Source organism: Solanum dulcamara, chromosome 11 (genome assembly GCF_947179165.1).
Source record: "Solanum dulcamara chromosome 11, daSolDulc1.2, whole genome shotgun sequence".
In the NCBI taxonomy this organism is placed as follows: domain Eukaryota; kingdom Viridiplantae; phylum Streptophyta; class Magnoliopsida; order Solanales; family Solanaceae; genus Solanum; species Solanum dulcamara.
The window spans coordinates 47,487,069-47,509,217 of record NC_077247.1 but is presented as its reverse complement, the minus strand read 5'-3'; the positions used below and the strand labels follow the sequence as shown (position 1 = coordinate 47,509,217).

The 22,149-nt window shown below is 32.9% G+C and overlaps 2 protein-coding genes across 2 annotated transcripts; one reads left to right on the top strand and one right to left on the bottom strand.

Moving 5' to 3' along the window:
- The first annotated feature begins 5,612 nt into the window (after positions 1 to 5,612).
- On the top strand, positions 5,613 to 13,616 carry LOC129874275 (putative E3 ubiquitin-protein ligase RING1a). The gene is made up of 10 exons (XM_055949534.1): positions 5,613 to 5,917; positions 6,072 to 6,114; positions 9,923 to 9,981; positions 11,199 to 11,280; positions 11,368 to 11,488; positions 11,583 to 11,624; positions 11,985 to 12,485; positions 12,664 to 12,771; positions 12,875 to 13,087; positions 13,281 to 13,616. Exons 1-10 carry the CDS (start codon positions 5,794 to 5,796, stop codon positions 13,344 to 13,346), a joined length of 1,359 nt encoding a protein of 452 aa, XP_055805509.1. The 5' UTR covers positions 5,613 to 5,793; the 3' UTR covers positions 13,347 to 13,616.
- Positions 13,617 to 15,180: 1,564 nt separating this feature from the next.
- On the bottom strand, positions 15,181 to 16,265 carry LOC129874272 (auxin-repressed 12.5 kDa protein-like). Its single transcript, XM_055949533.1, has 3 exons — positions 16,066 to 16,265; positions 15,690 to 15,924; positions 15,181 to 15,509 (listed from the first exon to the last, which is right to left on the bottom strand). The coding sequence occupies exons 1-3, from the start codon at positions 16,160 to 16,162 to the stop codon at positions 15,464 to 15,466; spliced, it is 378 nt and encodes a 125-aa protein (XP_055805508.1). The 5' UTR covers positions 16,163 to 16,265; the 3' UTR covers positions 15,181 to 15,463.
- Between the last annotated feature and the right edge of the window lie 5,884 nt (positions 16,266 to 22,149).

Genomic DNA, 22,149 nt, shown 5'->3' with positions numbered 1-22,149 from the left:
AAGCAATAAAAGTATTTAGGCAATATAAAAACTGAAGTTGAAAATCAATTAAGTAAAAAGATAAAAAATATAGGAAGTGATAGAGGTGGAGAGTATTAATCTCATTTTGCAGAAATATGTTTGAAAAATAAAATCATCCATCAAACTACTGTCCCTTACTCACCTCAATCTAATAGAATTACAGAAAAGAAAAATCGAACTTTAAAGGATATGTTGAATGTCTTACTGATAAGTTCAGGTTTTACCACAAAATTTATCGGAAAGTCATCCTCACAGTAAAACACAGTCTATTCCATATGAGAAATGAAAAGAAAGAAAGTCCAACTTGAAATATTTTAAAATATGGGGGTGTCTAAGTTCTTAAACATAAAAGGGTCACAATAGGACTTAAGACTGTAGATCGTGTTTTCATTGGATATGTTACAAACAGTAAAGCATGTATATTTTTGGTACATAAGTCCGAACATTCGGATATTCAAGACAATAAGAAAATTGAAGAACCAAAGGAGTATGTACCTAGTGAAGAGATTCCAAGGCGTAGTAAACGTCAAAGGACATCTACTTCATTTGGATTTGATTTTGTAACATTTCTTCTTGAACATGAGCCTCAAACATTCAAAAAGGTTATGTCCGCTGCAGACTCATCCTTTAAAAAGAGGCTGTCAATAGTGGAATTAATTCTGTCTTGAGCAACCATACTTGGAAATTGGTTAATCTTCCATCAGAAAAAAAATCTTTGGGTTCAAAATGGATTTTCAAAAAAAAAATGAAAGCTGATGAAACTATTGACAAATATAAGACAAGACTTGTCGTCAAAGGATTAAAACAAAAAGAAGACCTTGATTATTTTGATACATACTCACCTATAACTAGGATTACATCCATTTGGATATTAATTGCACTAGCTACAGTATAATGAATGTAAAAATAGCTTTCTTAAATGGAGAATTGGAGGAAGAAACTTACATGGAACAACGCAGGGGCTTTGTGGTTCATGATAAAGAAAATAAAGTTTGCAAACTTGTTAAGTCACTTTATGGACTAAAACAAGCACCCAAACAATAGCACACGAAGTTTGACCAAACCATGTTGACAAATAGATTTAAGATTAATAAGTGTGATAAATGTGTTTACATTAAAAACACTCAAAACAAAGTTGTCATTGTTTGTTTATATGTGGATGATATGCTAATAATGAGTAACAACATTGCAAACATAAATTCGATTAAGCGTATTCTTTCTAGTATGTTTGATATGAAAGATCTAGGAGTTGCCGATTTGATATTGGGAATTAAGATTCACAAAACTCCTCAAGGTATAGAATTGTCTCAAATTTATTATATCCAAAAGGTACTTAAAAAGTACAAGTACTTAAACTTCAAAAGTGCAAAAACACTAATTGATGTGAACCTTGATCTTGCTAAGAATAAAGGTGAAAGTCAGGCTCAATTGAATTATGCAAGAGTATTAGAAAGTTTGATGTACTTCATAAACTATACACGACCATACATAGCTTATGCTATAAGTAAATTGAGTCGATACATAAGTAATCCCAACCAAGATCATTAGATGGCAATGAAACGAGTTTTGGTGTAGTTAAAACATATTCAAAACTATATTTTGCATTATAACAAATATCTAGTAGTACTAAAAGGATATAGTGATGCAAATTGAATCACCGAGTCAAATAAACTAAAATCCACGAGTGGATATGTATTTACTCTTGATGGAGGAGCAGTCTCTTGGAAATCTTTCAAACAGATATGTATCGCTCGCTCTATAATAAAATCTGAGCTTATCACTCTAAATAAGACCGATGAAGTATCTCAATGACTCCGAAATTTCTTGAAAGATATTCTTTTTTGGCCCAAGTCTTTGACACTAGTATGCACTGTGATAGTCAAATTGTAATATGTAGGGCAGAGAGCATGATATATAACGAAAAGTCTCATCATATAGGACGAAGACACAATACCGTCAGACAACTACTCTCTAGTGGAATTATCACAATTGACTATGTAAAGTCGAAGGATAATGTGTCGGATCCACATACAAAAGGCCTAACTAGAGAGGGAGTTGAAGAGATCATCAACGAGAATAGGACTATGGCCGAGGACAAACCATCGTGGAGATAACTCTACCTAGAAGACTGGAGATCCCAAGAGCTAGGTTCAAGGAGATCAAACAAAGTCATTGATGACGGTTCAACATTGTCAAAATAATTTTTATGATCCATTCTCATAATGCGACAATGTTCAGTAACAAGGATAAGGTAGGACCTTTTAATGATATCTAAGTTTGATACAGGGCATATCAAATGGTGTTTCTACGGGATAACACATTTAGATATCACCTATGTAAGTGTGAAGTGTAAGCCGCTTCAAGGAGAATCTGGTAAGGCCAGTTCTCTACGCACTTATGAACCAAGAAGTGTTCATGGCTGAAACGAACAAAACAATGAGAACCAAAAACAGTTAAAGGGTTGATTGTGTGACTTATGTTGTCTAGGTATACACCAAAGCTCGACGGTTCAAAGATATCAAATCTACCGATTGACCGAGTATATCCGATATATGTTCACTACGGAAAGTTCAAATGGAAACTTACTTATCCAGATGCAATTAATTCTTACTTACAAATCACACAGTTTTTCATGCATCTGTTTTAACAATAGCCATTCCCCATTCATGTGGGGGATTGTTGGGTTTTAAAGGTGTGAATGAGAAATGAAAGTTTGTGTCTTTTTCAAAGGGTTGTGACCGTTCCAAAAGGTTGTGACTTTTCGAAAGGTTGTGACCTCTGAAAGTATTGTGACCATTCCGAAAGGTTGTGACTTTCCGAAAGGTTGTGACTTTTTTAAAGAGTTGCGACTTTTCTGAAAGGTTGTGACTTTTGTGAAGGGTTGTGACTTTTTCAATAAGCCACAATAAGCACTTGTTCACACTACCCTTTGTTGTCTATAAATAGAGGATTTTTCTCTCATTTTTAAACATTGAATTTCTCCCTCTTCTGCATATATTTTCTTACAAACAAAGTTGAGTCTTTGTGTGATTTTGTTGCTGGCTTTTGAGTTTGCTGAAATTATTGAAGTTTGAGATACCGCTACTTCTTTAATAGTTCATCCGTTTTATCTTGGGAGGAAATAATCCATAACCTCGGGTAGTGAGGAGATTAAATTGCTTAAGGACACACAGTGAATTCTGTGGACTCAATACTATTTATCTTTATAGTTTCTGATTTACTAACCTTAATATAGGAGGAACAACAGACACCGCCATCACTTGTAGAACATTCTGCATCATTTGAAGAATTGATCCGAATTGAGAAGTTTAGAACTCTCAAAGCAACACAAACAAATCATTTGAAGAATTGATCAGAATTGAAAAGTTTAGAACTCTCAAAGCAACACAAACAAATTGTGAGAAAACTAAGATATATGCTTGTTGTAATTGCTTTCTTACCCTTTTTTATTCTGATTTAGTTAGTCCTTCCCATTAATTACGAAAGAAGGGGTGAAATTTGGTTAGTCACAGAAGAAGTTTATTACATTCTTACACCCGTTTCATAGCTAGAAAAATTGTTTGTGTAACTAATTATAGGCAAGAAAATTACTTACGTGGTAGGCAAAAAGACCACCTTTAAATCTTCTTAATTATAGTACAATAATTAGGACATTTATATTGTTATAATAATTAGGAAATTTATTTTAATTTTAATTATGACATAAATTGGCATGTGAATACTCTTTGTTGTAAATGCTCCTCCATTAATAAAAATTTTATTTGTAATAAATTAAGTAATATACTTTTACAATAAAATAATTGATTTAAAAAAGAAAAAAAAACCAAAAAGGAGAAAAAAAGATAAATATGAATGGAGGTCATAGAGAGGTGTCACATCACCTTGTTTAGGTTTTATATATATATTTGGTTGACTCTCAAAGTTTCACATGTGTCACATAAATTGGGACAGAGTGAGTGACATATATTATTTGAAAATAACGTTAAAAATACTGTAAATCACAATAATTAACAATTTAAAATATCTAAAAATCATATAAAAATTTGGTTATTCTCCTAATTCTATTTGTGCCACACAAATAAAGATAAATGGAGTAATATATATTGGGCCCTATTTTAAAATGTATTGAAATTTTGGTTAACTCTTGAAATTATGTAGTAACATATATTATTGAAAAATTATGTAAAAAACACTATAAATCACAATAATTAACAACTTAAAATATTTAAATTTTTTAGAAGAAAATGTGAGCAGCTTAGGATCAGTGATGAATTGACCGATTTCCTCTTGTACTTCATTTTCTCTCTCGACACGGAGAACTTCTCTCCCTGCTGAGCTTGTTGGAGTGCCATTGCCAAGATCTAGTGTGATTCCCTTTCCCCCGGAGCCAATCCCACTAGTACCCTTTTCCGTTATAAGTAGGAAAGAGAGGTGCATGATCTCGCGAATTACTTCTTTATTATTTATTTTATTATATCGTCTAGTAATAGTAATCTATTTTAATAAAAGTTGTGCTCTTATAATATATATATATTCTTCATATACACTTCAATAACATTAGGCAAATATTAATCTGGATTTTTTTAAAATATAATTGAGTTTGATTACTCTAATATTAAGGCAATTTACTTTTATAATTTGTGCGAATAACTATGTGATGAGTTTTTAAAAATATGATCCAGAATTTATGTTCAAACACGCTAGCTAAGAGTGCAAATTTATTTATGTAGACTCTAGTTAAGAAAAGATTAAATTTACCCTTTTACTTTAAGAAAATGGACAAATTTATCTTATACTTTGTCTCTGTCCTTATCTCTGTTGGGACAAAGGGCATATTTAGACAAAATATAACTACGAGGTAAATATGATCAAGGTAGAACGTCAAAGGTAAATTTGACCAAAAAATATAATAGGGGATAACTATGAATTTCTTTTTCACAATATTGGGGTAAATATGACCCTTTTGATTATTTTCTTTGTAACTTTTTTTTATTACCACTCGATGTTTCACAATATTAATAAATGCGTGAGATATGTTTGTACATAGGGTGTGTTTGATATAGAAAAAAATCTTTTTCAATTTTTTTAGATTTGATAAATGTTATTTAAAAATGAGGAAAATGAAATGTCTAGTTAAATTTAAAAAAATAAGTTGCTCAAGAAATATTCTACATTAATTATGTTTTCCTCAATTAATAAATATTTGTTAAATCATTAATTATAATTAAGAACTTAGTTTGACGTAAATAGTATATGCGTCAATTTTTATCATAATTTGATGGACTATTAAAGGAACTTGAAGTTTTTACCAACATAGTACTTAGTAGTGTGAAGTTATTTATGGAGGACTCAATAAGACCTTTTAAGGTAAATTTCGAAATTCCAAAGAACAAATTTGTACTAATAGGACTAACAGGGCCTTTTAATCAATAATCATAAACATCCAGATTTCCACGTTTAATTTCTTGTCTTCTCCGCTTTACAGTGTGAACAATAGAGTAAAAAGAAAATATTGGAATAAAGAATCATGCACCTTGTGCTTCAACTCTTGTACCTTTCCCTTTCATAAATCGTAATTGCAGTGAAATTACCGTATGATTAATCCTGTACCACGTGCCTTAACACTTGTACCTTTCTCTTTCATTACACACTACATAAGCAGCGTGAAGAAAGCTATTTTCTTATTCACCTCTCTTCCCAGTCCACCACCATACACCAACGCCACCGCCACCACCGTCGCTGGCGAGCTCACTTCTCAGCTTTGAATAGTCAATGCCTGCACAGAAGCGTCCGTACGAAGCTTCTCCTACTCCGCCGCCACCGGACGAAAAAGACGATGATTCGTTACAAGGTAATCAAAATCACGACGAAGAAGCCGATGACAGCGGCGGCGACGGTACGTGTATACATAGAGAATCCTTGTATATACATGTGTATAGATTTGTATGCTTACATTTTATTTGTATATTCACACAATTTTCAGCGATGACTCGAGTTTCACTCAACATAACATGATGTTTGTGATTTTCTGCTCTGTGTTTGACTTTCAGATTCGGATGGCACTACTTGTTCAAGCGCCGGGGAGAAAGATGAGTAATGCGCTCTTTCTCTATCTTTTTCCATTTGTATAGGTTTATGTATGTTCAGATGGAATAATGCATTATATATACATACGCACGATATGTATATGAGCAATTTTTGCTGTAGTGTTGAAGTCAATGATGTGATTTGGACCGCGTGGATTGTTAGAAATGGTGTATAGCTTGAGATCCACTAGCTTTGTTTTGTAATTGAGTTTGTATTTTGCTTCTTATGAACATTGCTATAGGAGCTCTGTGGCTTTGTCTTTCAGTGGTTTGATTTCTTCTTCTTTTTCAAGTTTTGGGAGTAATTAGTAAGATTTGTATGAAATAACAGAAGAACAATCAGGGAATTTGAATTTTGATCATCTCTATTTGATGCATCTGGTTGTTTATATTTGCATGTGGCATGTCCAGATGCAGGCTGAATCTATAATTTGCTAGGGCAGGCCAACTTTGATTGGATATGATTATGAGGAATCATACTGCTTGAGTTATTAGAAGATACTTTAGGTTTCAGTCATGAACTTGTATGAAGTTAGATTGTGTTTCTTGTATTTACTTTGACAATGTTTTGGCTGAGTGGATGAAACTTCTAAGTTTTATTGTTGCATCATATCAACAAAGATCATGAGTGTCAAGCCTCGACGAAATCGTTGAGCTCAAGAATTAGTCAAGATTGCAAAATTTGTGCTTGTCGGTACTTGTTTTTTTCCTACTTGACTTGGTAACGGTATTTCTTGATACATCGAGTTCTTCTAAGACGCGAACTCAACTTTTAGATCTGATTTGCCATTAGCTAGAACTGTCTGCTCAGCTTGCCCTAGTTCCATCTGTAATCTTCCCTTTACAAAATGCTCTTCCATGTCTCTTGAATCTTTAATCTACTCTCTTTCTGAATTTATTCATTTGTTGAAAGAATTTACTTTGTGATTCCTCATACATGAACTCAGAATATACAGACTCCTTCCATGAACAGATAATTTACTGGATTCCGAAATGGCATATTTCTTTTGACCCAAGCTATTAATATCTTTGTCATGGACCTCATGGTTAAATTGATAAAAGGCACTTCCAAATATTAAACACCCTATTGGATCGGAGCCATTTCATGATAGAACTAGAATTGACTCTATTGGTTTGAGCAAAACCAAGGGCTCAGCTTTAGCGATAGACATAGTGTTCATAACCTTCTTCTACACATCCCTGTTTAGGATTGCTTAGCGTAGATGAAAATTGTTCCTCCAAAATAGAAACCTGATTATGGCAGTGGTAAATTATTCTACAATTTGACCAAGTTGTTTTTGTTCTTGAACCTTGATAAATTATTGAGTGTCTAGCTCGTCATAGTTACTTAATAATGAACCCTGAAAATCTAGTTTTAATTTCTCATGTTTTTTTCCCGATAAGTTTCTTTTCTCTGATCTTTTAAAGCCACATGCTTAACAATTATGTTACGTGGACATTTTTAGCTTTTCTAGAGAAAATCTATTCATGTTCCTTACTTTTGATAGGAAAAGGCAAGACGAAACCAATAGGCATGAAAATACTCATAACAAAATTGATTAACAACTTTTGTGGAGTCAATCCATTCTAAGAATATTGTCATCGACCTAGGACAGCTTAAGGCCCTGTTTGGACAGCTTCTTGGGAATGTCTTTTGGAGAGTTTTTGGAGACATTTGTTGGAAAATTTCCGAGTAAAGCAAAAAAACTATTTTGATAATTGTTGTCTAAGACGTTTTCTTGTGTCCCAAAGGGCTCTTCAGAAAGGTGCCTCAAATTTATTTTTAATTTCTATAATACCTTTTGAAAAACAGATCTGACAATTACGTCACAAACTTTCCCAGAGGAAAACATCACTAAATAAAGAGCTCTCCTTAACACCGGCTAAGAGTTGAAGGTGCATTATTTCATATAAAATAGGGGAATCCTGGAGAGATAATCTTAATTTTGACCTTTTCTTTGAGTTCTTTTTATACATCAGTAAGTGTCTAAGTGGTGTCTATTTAACTTGTTATACATGCTTTTGGAGAGCAAATGAAGAAAAATGTTGCAGTTTTTTCTTTTAAAGGAAGTGTGCGTAATATTTTTTATGCTCCATACCATCACTGTCATTAGACTTGAATAAGTGCGAGTAATTAAGTTTCTCTTACTAGTAAATAACAATCTAAGATACTAGAAGAGATGGTAATAGAAACATCAAAATGGTGTGGGCAATACATTCTACTAGAAACAGGAAAGGTCATTCTGTTATGGTCTTGCTCTATGTTTATTGCCGTAACATGCCTTCAAATCAATAAAAGAAAGGCGAGGCTAGATTTGAGTCTTTTAGTGGAGACATTAGATGTTCCATTCAAGGTAAAGAAGTTCTAGAAGTATATAACTATATTTTCAAAAAACAGTGGGGGAAAAATTAAATGCTCTGAGAAAGATATAAAGGTTTGATTACAAGGGAATTCAAGTGCTTTCTTGTTACGCTAGGAAAGGAATTAAGCTTTAAATATGTCCAGATAATTGTTTCCATTTTTACACTATGGTTAATGTTAAAATAGTAGATATTGTTCCAGTAGATCCATACCAAAAGTCGACTGTTATGCATTTAGAATCTAGGATTAAAAGATACATCATCCATATAGTGATGAATGTAGAAACACTTTGCTAGATCGGTAATCTGTGTGCCTAAACTAGTTGGAAGAGGTAACACATTAGTCTGGGTTTTCGTTCAATTGACAATAATTACATATGCATACAGACATCCAGGGTAAACCTAGTCCTAATCATGTTTTATTCGTCTTACCTATCAAAACAGTGTTTGTTTCTGATTATGATTTACTATTTAGTATATATATATGATGCTATTTGCTCCTAATTTCATGACATCATTGTCTTTTAAACGGTATATATCAGGATATATAGTAGCTAGAGTTAGGCCCTCCCTTTCATCTCGGGGATTTTTTTGATATGTAAAATTCCTTCTTTTTTTCGAGAAGAGTTCTTTTGAAGCTGATTCTACAAGATTTATTGAGTTTGCCAAGGATTTTGACGGTAGAAGATTCTCTTATATTGTTGATTTACTATGTAACTTGAGTTTGGTTGTGCATCGATATAAGTTGAAGTCCACATGAGCAACAAGTTGTTGAAAAGACAAGATGGTGATATTCAAATTCAATATAAACTGTGGTTTTCTTTTCTCCTATTTGGTAGCATATTGCTTGGCACTCAGCTGTATTATAAGTTTATGATAGTTTGCCTAACATCTAAGTAATTAATGCTAACACTAAAATTGTCTTTGGCACCTGCACCTGACCTTTCCTTCTTTTCTACTATCTTCATTTTATACCATCTCTCCAAGGAATAGTTTTATCGCTAATAGTTTTATTTTATCTTATTGAGAACTATTATATTGCGGATTTTGTTTTTGAGATTGTGACAAGCTTTATAGTGAAAACTCAAAACACTGCAGGACATATTTATAGAGTGTATGAAGCAAAAAGATATAAACCACTACAGTATCCACTGCCTTGTAAAGATCCCAAAACTTCTAAAAGAGACTCAGTATCTTCTATGCGTTCCTGTTTACACCCAAAATAGAACAGTAAAATACAACTTAGTTTTATCTTCTGGATTGAGTTGCTCTTCTCTTCAAAGCGTCTTAAATTTCTCTCCCTCCATATAATCCACCCATATGGAGGCTGGGACAATGCTCAATCGTTTTTTCTGAACTGTTGAACCTCCACTTCTGTGCCAAATGAACAGAATTATTTTGAATATGGGGTATCCTGGATTTTGGCTATTGTGTTAACATTTGCTTCATCGCAGATTTATCACTGTGAGACTTTCAGAAATTCGCAAAGAAGTACAGTGTCCTATATGTTTAGGTATGGGTCTCTGCTCTTTCTTCACTGTTTTTTGTATTTTATTTTATTAGAATTGAATATGCGTGAAGAGAATATGTCATAGCAAGATATGTTTAATGTCACACCACCTTATTAGATACTGCATTTCAAAAAACCACAAAAATGCATGTCGGCTTTATGTGGTTTTGGGAAGTCATGATGTACATGATTATGCTGCCTTTATTGTCCTGTGTGCATGTTAGAGGTTGGGAGTGAGAGAAGGTGAAGCCTCCTCTTAGCTAGAGTTATGTGTCAATTGTTATGACAGTATGTACCAGGATTACTAATGAAAGCCCGAGCCCGAGCCCAAGCCCAATTTGAGATTCTAAGAAAATATCATGTTCAACTGTTGTAATTGTTTTTTTCATGTTAATTTCTATATTTGTTATTTGGTGAAATGAGAAACATGGCTCATTGAGACTGCGACTCTGAGGTCGTCTATGTTAAAAAATCCTTGTTCCCTATCTGATTTTGATAGGTATAGTGAATCTATGTTGCTCAGATTCTTCCAAAGTGCTGACAGTTGCATGTCGAATCCTCCAAAAGTAGTGAATTTTTGGAAGATCCGAAGGGTTACAGCAACATATTTGGAGAGTCCGAGCAACATAATGGTGAATAAAATGGAGATTTTGGTGGGAAGCAAGGCTTTATCCTTGCTACCTCCTATTTATCTAATGAAACAGCATTTCCAGCTCTGTATTTATCTAGTAAATGGTTCTCTTCTAGTAACCCCAATTTTCAGTAGCTCTACCTCATTTTTGTGATCTCTGCTTGAAATTGTGCTAATTGGGACTTCTCTTTCTTGTCACTAACTGATATATGTGAATTATTGTCTAGTTGCCTACATTTTCTATTGTTCAAACTTCAAATTATGATTGATGTTTTTTTCTTCTTTTTTTTCCCCCTAACACTGAGATTTCCTATGTGGATTTCTTTCCTGTTGATTAAGGAACACATAGTTTCAATCTCGGAGCCATCAGGGAAAAGATATTACTTATGTGAGAAAACATAATTGTTATCGACACATATTCACTAAGAAAAGGAGAGCTACATTAATTCTTTATGAACTGTTTGAGGAGCTATATTTGACTATGATTGATGCTATATATGGGGATCTCCTCTAGAGCATAGTGATAAAGCTCTGTTTTTGTAATGTACGTCAATTGTTGCTTACCAGTTTGCCACTGTGAAACGGGCAGGCATTATTCGAAAGACCAGAACAGTTATGGAATGCTTGCATCGCTTTTGCAGAGAATGCATTGACAAGTCTATGCGAATGGGGTACCTGCTAAACTATCTTTCATTAGTTGAGACTTGAGAAGTAACAAGTGTTTGCTTATCCAGTTAAGTATGTCAACTATATTTTAGGAACAATGAGTGTCCTGCTTGTCGTACCCACTGTGCTAGTCGCCGTTCTCTGAGAGATGATCCGAACTATGATGCTCTAATTGCATTTCTATATCCAGATATTGATAAATACGAAGAGGAGGTACTATAATGCTTCACTCTTGAATGTCTCATTGCAAAGGTCTACCATTGACCTGTTTCATACAAATGGACTTACCCTTTTGCGTATCACTCAGGAATTGGCTTTTCAAGAAGAGGAGAAAGCTCGAAATAAGCAGGTAAGCAAATCCAAGTTCAGTGCCAATGATGTATTCCATACAAATTATTGACTTCAATAGCAAATATTTTTCTTTCCTGTAAAATTATCAGTTCATCCTAGTAAATGTATGTGCGGCTGATTCCAAGTGCAATGTCAAAGAGAAGTGTGGAAATATATGACACTCTTCTCTTAATATATATTAGTGATGTTATATATATAGCAAAGGGAAGATATGGGTCATTAGGTATTTTGCATCTTTTAGAACGCATTGATCGGAGCCCCAATAACCTTCTGAATGCCTTCATGCAACCAACTCACATGCCTACTCAAGTTTCATTTTCCTTTTCACCATTTCATATTTTGCTTACTCTTTGAACAGATACAAGCTTCAATTGCACAGACATCACAGCGACAATCCGAAGCACTGGGAAGGAAACGGACTGCAAGAGCAACAGCAACAGCTTTTGCGAGGAGATCTCAGGGAAACTATCGGAATTTAAGGGGAAGAAGAAATTTTCAGGGTGCTGAACACCATTTATCTGATGAGGAAGAAGATGGTAATCATGATGTTGGCAAGGATTCTTCCTCTGCTGATGAGCGCTCGATAGAAGTCAAACCAAAGCGGCACAAAAAGAGGGCTGGACGGCCTTCTCAGACCTCAGCAGCCAGTGACGAAAATGATGCAGAAACAAACCAAGCATCATTTGGTGCATGTAGTGGACTTATTCGCTGTTCAGAGATTCTTGCCTGGGGAAAAGGTGGCATGCGAAGTAACACCAGGCATGGGGGTCTTGGTGGGGGCATTGGCAAGGTCTCCAGGAACAGCCGAGTCGCAAAGCTAATTGCTTCTCTATCTCGTTCAGATGAAAATGAAGGGAAGGTACAGCAAATCAATACTAGTACTGATTGGTTGTTTCCCTTTAACTCTCTGTCTGTATATTTGTGATGACCCAATATTTCACTATAGCTAATTGATTGTTGCTTTCTATGATTGAGGTATCAAGTAGATGGATTATGTTTGGTTTGCAATGTTCTAAATGGATTTTTTCCCCTTTCAGTTGGATGCCAGACTTATGCTTGTTTCCTTGTCCGAAGAGGATATACCAAGTTTGCAACGACCTTACCTTAGCTGCCAGCCAACTATGGAAGTTAAACATTTAAGACAGGTAAGTCTACCGGCATAAACCTTTTTCATACTTTTATAAACCTAATTGCAGATAGACAAATTTATATCTGCATGCTTCATTTGAATGTATACTCTATATGCAGTATGTAGCTCAGCAGGCTTCCATAGAAGTTGGCGAAATTGACATAGTTCTGATAAAAGAGATGAACCCCACTGACAACCCTTCAAATTCTGATATCATGGCTATTTCCAAACCCATTGTTGGAGATCCTTCTAAAGCTGAAATCCATACGGTGGAAGAGCATCAGACATTGGGGGAAATCCAAGAAACATTTGGTTTGAACCAGCGTAATCTGGTGAGCTCCCTTTAAGACAACATGCACTATTCCAGAAACATGTCGACAATCCTATCTTTGATAGTCTTAACTGATGCATTATATTGAACTCTCCTTTAAACAACACACTCTGGTCCTGAATCCATATTCTTGCATTAATTCTCATCTTTCCTTGGATTTGTCTTGATCGTATCTAACTAGCTTTGTCTTTCAGATCTTGGCATACCGACGAAAAGCAAAGACTGGGACAGACCATGATGAAGGGAAGGTGACCATGTAATTTTGGCTATACACAGAATATAATACTCGATAAGAAGTGTAATTTCAACTGGGGTGTGGAGTTCTCTGTAAATCCATATAGAAAGTAAGTAGCTCAGTAAGTTGTATCATACCCATTGTAGTTCATTATTCAGGAAAGGCAACCCACCCAGCTACGATGACTCGGTGTTTATTCATTCCTGGGTGTGGTTAGGAACACATTAGTGTAATGGATTTATTTACACCTTGAAGTGGTTACGAACACATTAGTGTAATGATTTATTTACCTCTTTGTGGAGTGGTTTCATGTTGTTTGATCCAAGCGATTAATATAAGCGTGTTAACTAGCCAACATGTTTGCTTGATGCATCAACTTTTAAGAGAAGAATGGTGCTGCTTCTGTCACATTTGACTAGTCGCGACTTTTCTTGGTTGTGGACTTATTAAACTAGATTGTAATTAACCGTCTGCTTCTCGCTTAAAGGCATTACAATCCAAAAACATCTGCCTATTTATTTCTACAAGATTATTCATAGGCTTCTTGGAACTGTTGTAGAGTATCGTACCTTTCGTAAATGGATTTGTGTTTTACTCAAAAGATTGGCTTCTCATCTTAAGATAATCTTGGGGCATATAACATCCCATCTCCGTGTACGTAGGAGATGATGAATTAATGTCCATGTAGATCAGCGAGTCTTCCTTTTTTAACCTTTGAGAAGGGAATAGATTTCCTTTCCATTTCAGATTTCTTTTCCTTCATGAATAGTTTTAAGAGGAAGGTACAAGAGATTGAGAGAGTATGCTTTTTGATGGAATAGTGGATTTTAATAAAATTTATCTTATCCTTTTCCGGGGTTGCGTGAAGAAAATATCTCGACCTTCAATTGATTGATAATTTATTTTTTGATTATGGAATCCTTTCGGTAGTAGCTAGCTAATTTGAAAATGAATTACTAAGAGACAGATTATTTATATATAAAATTAATATGATATTTAATTTATGATTTAAAAATTTATTTATTTATTTTTGTTTTATATTAAATAAATATTTTATTTAAATTAATAATTTTATATTTCTTGATTACTTACTAAATCATGATAATATTAATTAAAAAAAATTTATTTTATCTTTATAATTAATATAACCTTTGAATGTAAATAATTTCTAATAATAGTTATTAGCCTATTAGTACTGTACTTTATGTATATCTTTTTAAAGCTACTATTTTTATGTTCATTGATATAAATAAAAAGCAAAATAGTAAAATTGTTCAATTTATTTATTAATATTTTTTTAATTATCATATAAAATAAAAAATATCTATCTAATATAAAATAGAAATAACTAATAAATACATGTATAAATTATAATTTTATACATAATATGAAGTGAAATAAGTAATACATAAATAATTAATTTTTATATAAAATAATATATAAATTTGCTATATATTAGTTATATCTGCACAACTTTAACCATTTACCTAACAATCTAAACATTAGTCCTACTGTCTTAATTTACATAATATTTATTATTAGACTCAGAGAGAAAATTAAAAAAATTGTGATCTAAAATACTCATATTCACCATCTGCATTAACTGATAGCTAGGAGTATAAATCACTTCAGTAATAATTTTAAAATTAAATTATTTTCCATCATGAAAAGGTAGAAGTATATATATTCGATCTTATGTCAACACGTCATATCAGTGACATTCAAGGGCCCACATATCTTATCAGTACCTAGAGCTGATAATGAGACACTGCCAAGTTTCATTTAATTACAATTTTTAATTGAAACTAGATAAACATGAACTTGCAAAACGAATCACACTTGACCACACTAACAAACAATAACATCACAAATATAGTAATATTTATTTCAGATATTTAATAAGCAAACAAACATCGAACAACTGGTCTACCACCAACAGTAGAGTAATAGAAAGCCAGTGATGGCCATTAAAGCTACTAAGTTAGCTTGGAAAACCTAATTTACAAGAGCAGTATACTACTTAATAACTTAAATACCCAACAGAAAAAACACATATAATACTAATCCATAGGCGAAGCAACTCGCAGAGAAAAAAACGCTATTTACACAAAGGTTTCAACTGCTTTTGCAAACCAAAAACTTTCAGCACTTCTCGTGATGCTTAGATCTGGTGTTCCCACTGTAGAGCCTGCAATTAAAAATTGAAGATTATAAATACTCTGAAATAAGTAGTTTCCAAAAGAAATGATTGAAAATTTTAATAACTCAGTAGGTAGAGTACCGATCTATCAAAACCCAGTAATTAAATTAAACAAATTTAAAGTTAATTTATGGGATAATGATCTGTATGGTGTATGGGGTAACGTACCAGTCATAAACAGTAGGAGAGTTAGGGTGAGAAGGCTTATCAAAGACTTCAGCCCCAATTCTCTTGGTTGCTAGATTGCTTCCTGGATGAAAAACGCTCCTCCATACATTCTCTTTCCTTATCGTCGGCGACGTATTTGTTGGCGTCACCGGCGTACCTGGCGTCACCGGCGTACCTGCCGGCATCGACAGAGACTTCTGGTATTTGCTAGATCCTTCTCCTCCTGATTCCCCACCTATAAATCAAACATAAATAAATAGGAGATCAATTTCAGAAATTTAACTTAGTTAGTACTGGATCTTCATCAATATCTGTCTTTCCATATATACATATACGAGCTTTAAGTTTACAACATAAATGGATGAATTAAGTGTACCAGTTTGCACAGTAAGGGTCTTTCGGAGTTTGCCGAGTCCTTTATCTGGGCTGGGACCAGCCATAACATCATCCCAAAGTTTATCAATCAACACCATATTCTCTCTTAGCTTTACTGCTACTCTCTGTAGTGTGTGAATGTTTGGTGGCAGCTTGGTACTATATATAGAGAGAGATTTTTTTTGGCACTCCAAAATATCTTCTCTGCTCAAATCTCTAGGAATTAGTACAATTTTTAATTTTCTATACTTTTTTATAATAGTCAATCCATTTTTTTTGTTTTTATGGATAACAAGAAATTACTAATAAGTGGATCACTTTGTCACGCTGTTAAATTTACATTCGACAGAATTTAATAATTTTATATTAAAATTCATAATTCAGATTAAAACTCAATTCCTTGAATTCGGATATTTTCGGAGGTGTATTACTGAATAATATTTTTTTATTTTAATTTATACGACATTGTTTAATTTTAATTAAAATTTTAAGAAAGAAAATAAAATTACTGTAATTTATGATCTAAAATATTTTTTAATTATTTGTGTGGCTATAAATTATTTTATTAGACATAAAATTAAAGTATTTTTAATTATAAAAAAAGATATTTTTTTAGACCATAAAGGAAATGGGAAGATATATATCAAAATGGATACTGTTTCTGCCCGTAGCAAATTTTGTGTGTCCGACTAATCTATTCAAGGAAAGTGCCCACAGTATCTTTGTTTTTTTTGGGGAAGTGCCGTATTTCCATTCTATTTCTGTGGGCAACAAAATATTTTACACAAGGAGACAGCTGACAGTGTTACAAGATAGAAAGTCCAACAGTCTTTTGATCACTGCTATTTTAATGAGTTTCTAATTCGTTTCTCTATTAACTATATATATATACACACACGTATATACAAATTCATGTTAGGGAAGGGAAATATTCATAGAAAGCAAGCTGGGGTTGAACTTAAAGGTGATTTTTGGATATCAAATGACAAACACACAAGGAATTTTTGGTCTGTAAGATAAAGGTAAGTTCTATATATGGACTCCACCACCCGTAGAAAATAGAAATACAGTATGTTAGATGTTGTTCATTTGTACGTATAAATGAATGCATGAGTGTAAAAAAGGAATGGGTGAAAAACAAGGATTACCATAAGTTTTGATGGAGCATTTTTAATTCCCATTCCCTATAGGGTGAGGCCCCGCCATTAACACACCAACGCCATCATTTGTTACTTTAAAAAGGAAATTACCCATTACCCCCTTTGAATTAATAATGATTGATGCTAATTGCTAAAGCAGCACCAAGACGGCTAGACTTTAGCTAGATTTTTTTAAAAAAAAAACTCCAGAAAAAAGAATGAAATTATTGTTCAAGTTATCTCGAACAATTCACAGTATTTTATGTAGTAGTTTTTAATATTCTTTTTTAAAAATAAATATTAATCTTTAAATTCATATAAAAAATGGAATACATTAGATGAGGAAGTAGTACTGTTATCTTTTTCTTTTAAATATTTGTACTTAAAATATATTATACATATGATATTGACAATAATAATTATTAAAATTTTATTTTTATATATAATATATTTCTTACAGATTTTTATTATACTAACTTTGAGTATTATTTTATTGTTATAAAGAAATAAGTTTACCAAGAATTTATTATTATAATAAATGTTACTGAAGAATAAAATATAACATCAAAATTAATTTCAAAACAAATCAATCCATTATATAATTTAGAGTTGTTTGACCGTAACGTAGGAAGAAAAAATGGATAAGGATGAAGACTAAACCAAAAATGTGGGACCAAGAATGATAGGTAGGTGTTGGGTTGCTATCCCAAGTGTCTGATTTTTAAATTATGTACCGGTCCTATCCTATTCTTATAGTTTGGTTTGATGGATAAGAGAAATTAATTTTGGGATAATTTTTAAGTAGTATATATTTGTAGATTAATTTTTTTAATTTCAATCAATTTAAATTCTCTTTAAACAGTTACAAATGAGCTCCTATGCAATATTTCAAGCTTTTGATATATTAAGTATATATTTGTAGATTAATTTTTTTAATTTCAATCAATTTAAATTCTCTTTAAACAGTTACAAATGAGCTCCTATGCAATATTTCAAGCTTTTGATATATTATTCACTGAAAATCATTTATATTTACGGCGCTATCAATTTTTAAATTGAAGAAGCTTTAAACATGGAAGAAAAAGAATAAAACGGAAGAGGAAGTAAGGAAGAAGGAAAGCAACAAAGAAATAAAGAAGAAGAAGACGACAAACCAGTAGCGAAAAAGCATGGCACTTGAAATTGAAAAGTGTCGGAATGGCTATTTTACGTAATTAATGATGATTGAGTTATTTTGAATAAAAAAAAATAATTGAATCAATATTTTGTCCAATTTTCCTAACAAAGAAAGCCCGGACTCCGAATATATGTTGGCCCAGAAGCCCAACACATAATGCAGGAAAGGATCAAGTCCAAATGGACTCATCTCGGGTGAATTCACACATATACCATAATAGTATATCATAAAAATCAAGTAACTAACTCATGATGATTAGTCATTAATTAAAACTCAGTTTATTGAATTTAATTACGGAGATGACTCGCTGCTTAAGCTTTGAATAGTCATAGGCTTTTTAGAACATCTTAGCAGTGAGGGAACATTAGACTTAAAACACAGATTAATACATTCTCTATCTTTCAATCTATCTATTAAATTAGCCATATTTTGAAGCAGTTTAAGATGTCATTAGAGCTTCAAACATGCTACAAATTCAACACAGAACACGACAATTAACAAGTTCAAAATTAATGCTAGCAACTAGCAGTGTCAATGGTATGATTCGGATATGTTTATTTCGCTCCCATAAGTATCATACAAAAATTAAATTAATTACTCCATATCTTAAACTATATGTTCAATAAAACATTGACGTATATATAGAATAGAATGGAAGAGAGGAACACAAGTTTTTCTTTTGGGGGTAAAACATAAGTATCCTACATTTTCAGTGTTTCGTCAGTTATTTTAGTTCCTTCAAGGACGGCCAAACAAATGACCTCAAAGTTATCACAAAATACAAAACCAAAGGCTACGCAACGAATGTCCAATCATTCCCATTTGTTAGTTTTACTTTGTAATATCCACCACCGCATAATTCCACATTGACACATCACAATGTTTCAACTGAGAAAGTGACCATCAACAAACTTACAACTAAAAAATTTCCAAAATTTGAAGTCAGTTTCAATGTTGGTTATCAATGATGGATTAATTTTCAGTTTTTATAGTCAAGAAGTCTATTAAACTGAATACTAATATCTATGATGATATATAGAAACATCTAGGAAAGAACAAAAAATGTACTATATCCAGAGCAGGCCAATGTGTATATAAGACCAGAGTCTTGTAACATAATTTTTCATTAATTGAAAAACCATATCAAGCAGCATGACGAATAAAAAGTCTCCGATTCATCGCAGAGATTCCGTATCAGGTGATTCACTCTCCTTTGCAGGTCTGGTGTGTATTCAGGACGTTTCTGTGGTTCAGGCACATAGCAATATCCCCTCAGCCAAAAAAGAAACAGAGTTTGAATTTGGTCATCATGTAACCCACAACATAACCACTGTTAATCAAAATAGTAGCAGTTGCCCTGCTGATATTTTGTTCTACAAGGGCCAGCTCTTACCACAAGCCATTCAATTACCACAGCCAAATCAAGCTGATCAAGTTCTCAAGCAATCCAATCCAGAAAAGGTTTTTCCAACAGTTCGAAACAACAGCAAGAAGGCAACTGCAGGGGAATCGTTTGGTCAGAAAATTTTACGTCTTGCGAGTCCTTGCAGAGACTGTCACGCAACTGAAACAATTTCATCTACCAAACCACAAGCATTATGATGATAAAGCACAATATAGTGTCCACATGACACTTAATTTGTGTTTGGTAAGACTATTTATTTAAGATTGATAATAATGTCGGCAAATCAGATAGAGCTTTGATAGGAGTAATGTCTACTCGTTGATTGGAGTATTAGTGATGTGAAGTTAAAAGTCATAATAGTTGTGAGAGTCACATGGTCTTCATTACGTTATAATAACTTGCAGGTCTTCACATATTAGTGCAAAAGAATCTGTGATATCATATATCTGATCATGATCATCTCTAGATCAAAATTACCAATATTATACCTAGCTAGAAGCATTTCTTTCATGGTGTTTTCACTCAAAATGTTTTTATTCTACATGTTAATCCAATCCATTTAACCAACACTGTTTGGAACAAATTATAGTCCAATTAAAGAGAGTTCAACTAGGTTTCTTTTTATAACGGTGGTATTCAAGCCAACTTACTCACACGTCGACTAATTTCACAGGTATCTGCTATCTTCTACCAACACATGTATCAAATAACTTTATCCAGTACCGTAGAGCACGATTAATTTTACGTTTTGCACATTAAATCATAAAACTAATACATAATATAATGGACCAATTTATCTATTTGTTGATTACAATATATTTTTGTTACACAAAACAAGAAAGAGGAAAATTTGTGTAACATGGAAAAACCATTAGAGAGATACGTTACAAGTCGAAATCTCATTGAAAGATTTGTGTAATTTCCTCTAAAATTATATATAAAAGGTAAAGATGAGAACATAATGCGATTTTGAGCTATAATTAAGGAATTTAATATAATCAAATTGGAGTGATTCATGGCAACTTGGCGCTTTGTTTACAATTGAAGGGTCTAAACTGCAATAGTCGAGGCATTTCAGTCTCAAATGTCAAATTTATTTTATTCTTTATTGTGGTCAATGATGTAGTTACTGCAAAATTACGGGGCGAAACTCACTTTTTAATTTTATATTTTATTATCACGTCGGTAGCTTTTGTCTTCTAATAATTGACAAGAAGAATATGTAAGAAAGCAGTTACAGGAAGTGAAAATAAATAAAAATAAAATCGTTAGCATCGCCTAGCCATGTTGTGACGCAGGTTCATGGTCATCCCATGCACTCGCATCACTTGCCTTTGTCCAATTTATCACTAATATTACTATAATTTATTGTTTAATTATAAAATCTTATAATAATTACTTCTTACATGCAAACACTTAGTCAATATATATATAGAGAGATATAATAATTATCAAATGATTTTAGAAACAAGTACTTATGTCAAAGTTCAAAAGTTTCTTATATACATGATTTTGTGGTCATTACATACTTCTAAAAGCTTCATCATCATATTCTTTTTTGATAATATTTCAAGGCGGATCCATAAAAAACCAAATTCCACTTTTATAGGAGTTTATGCTTTTTTTTGTATTTTGGATTTCCCGATCATTGGAAGCAATCTTCACTGGCACAAGGATCTCCTCACAGCAACCTCCACTACGATAGAAACCGACAATGAGTTTACGAAGGCTTCGATGGCCCCCTAAAGTTGGCACCAATTTTCACTTAGACACCTCAACTAAGTTTTATTCATTTTAGACACGTCAAGTAAGGTTCTGATATGTCATTTTGACACTTTGTGCTGACTTGGCACATTGCTTGTGATGCACCCATTTTGAGCGCGTGAAGACAATTTTTAAAAAAACAATATTATTTTAATTTTTTTTCTTGTTGTTCTTCTTCTTCTCCATTTTCTAGATGTTTTCCTCTATAACTTTGGACCTTGATTTTGTAATCTCATTGTCATTGTCTAGATCTAGTTCTTGTTTTCCTTCTATTGTTAATTAGTAATTGATTTTTTAAAAGTAAAGTAAAAAAAATTATATCTTTGTAAAATTAATTTTTCAAAATAGTTTCTTTTGATAGTGTTTCTTGAGAAGACAATATGGGTGGGGAAGGAGTTGGGGTTGGGGTGGGTGGAGGTGGAAAAGACGACAACGACTGAGTGGGGTGGGTGAAGAAGACAACTAGGTGGGGGTGGTTTTTTTTTTTTTCAAAAATCACTTTTTATTAGAAGATGAATTTCTTCTTTTTTTTAAATTATTATTTGGGTAAAAAATGGCATATGTCATTAAGTTAATGGCCACTTTTTTTCTACTCAAAAG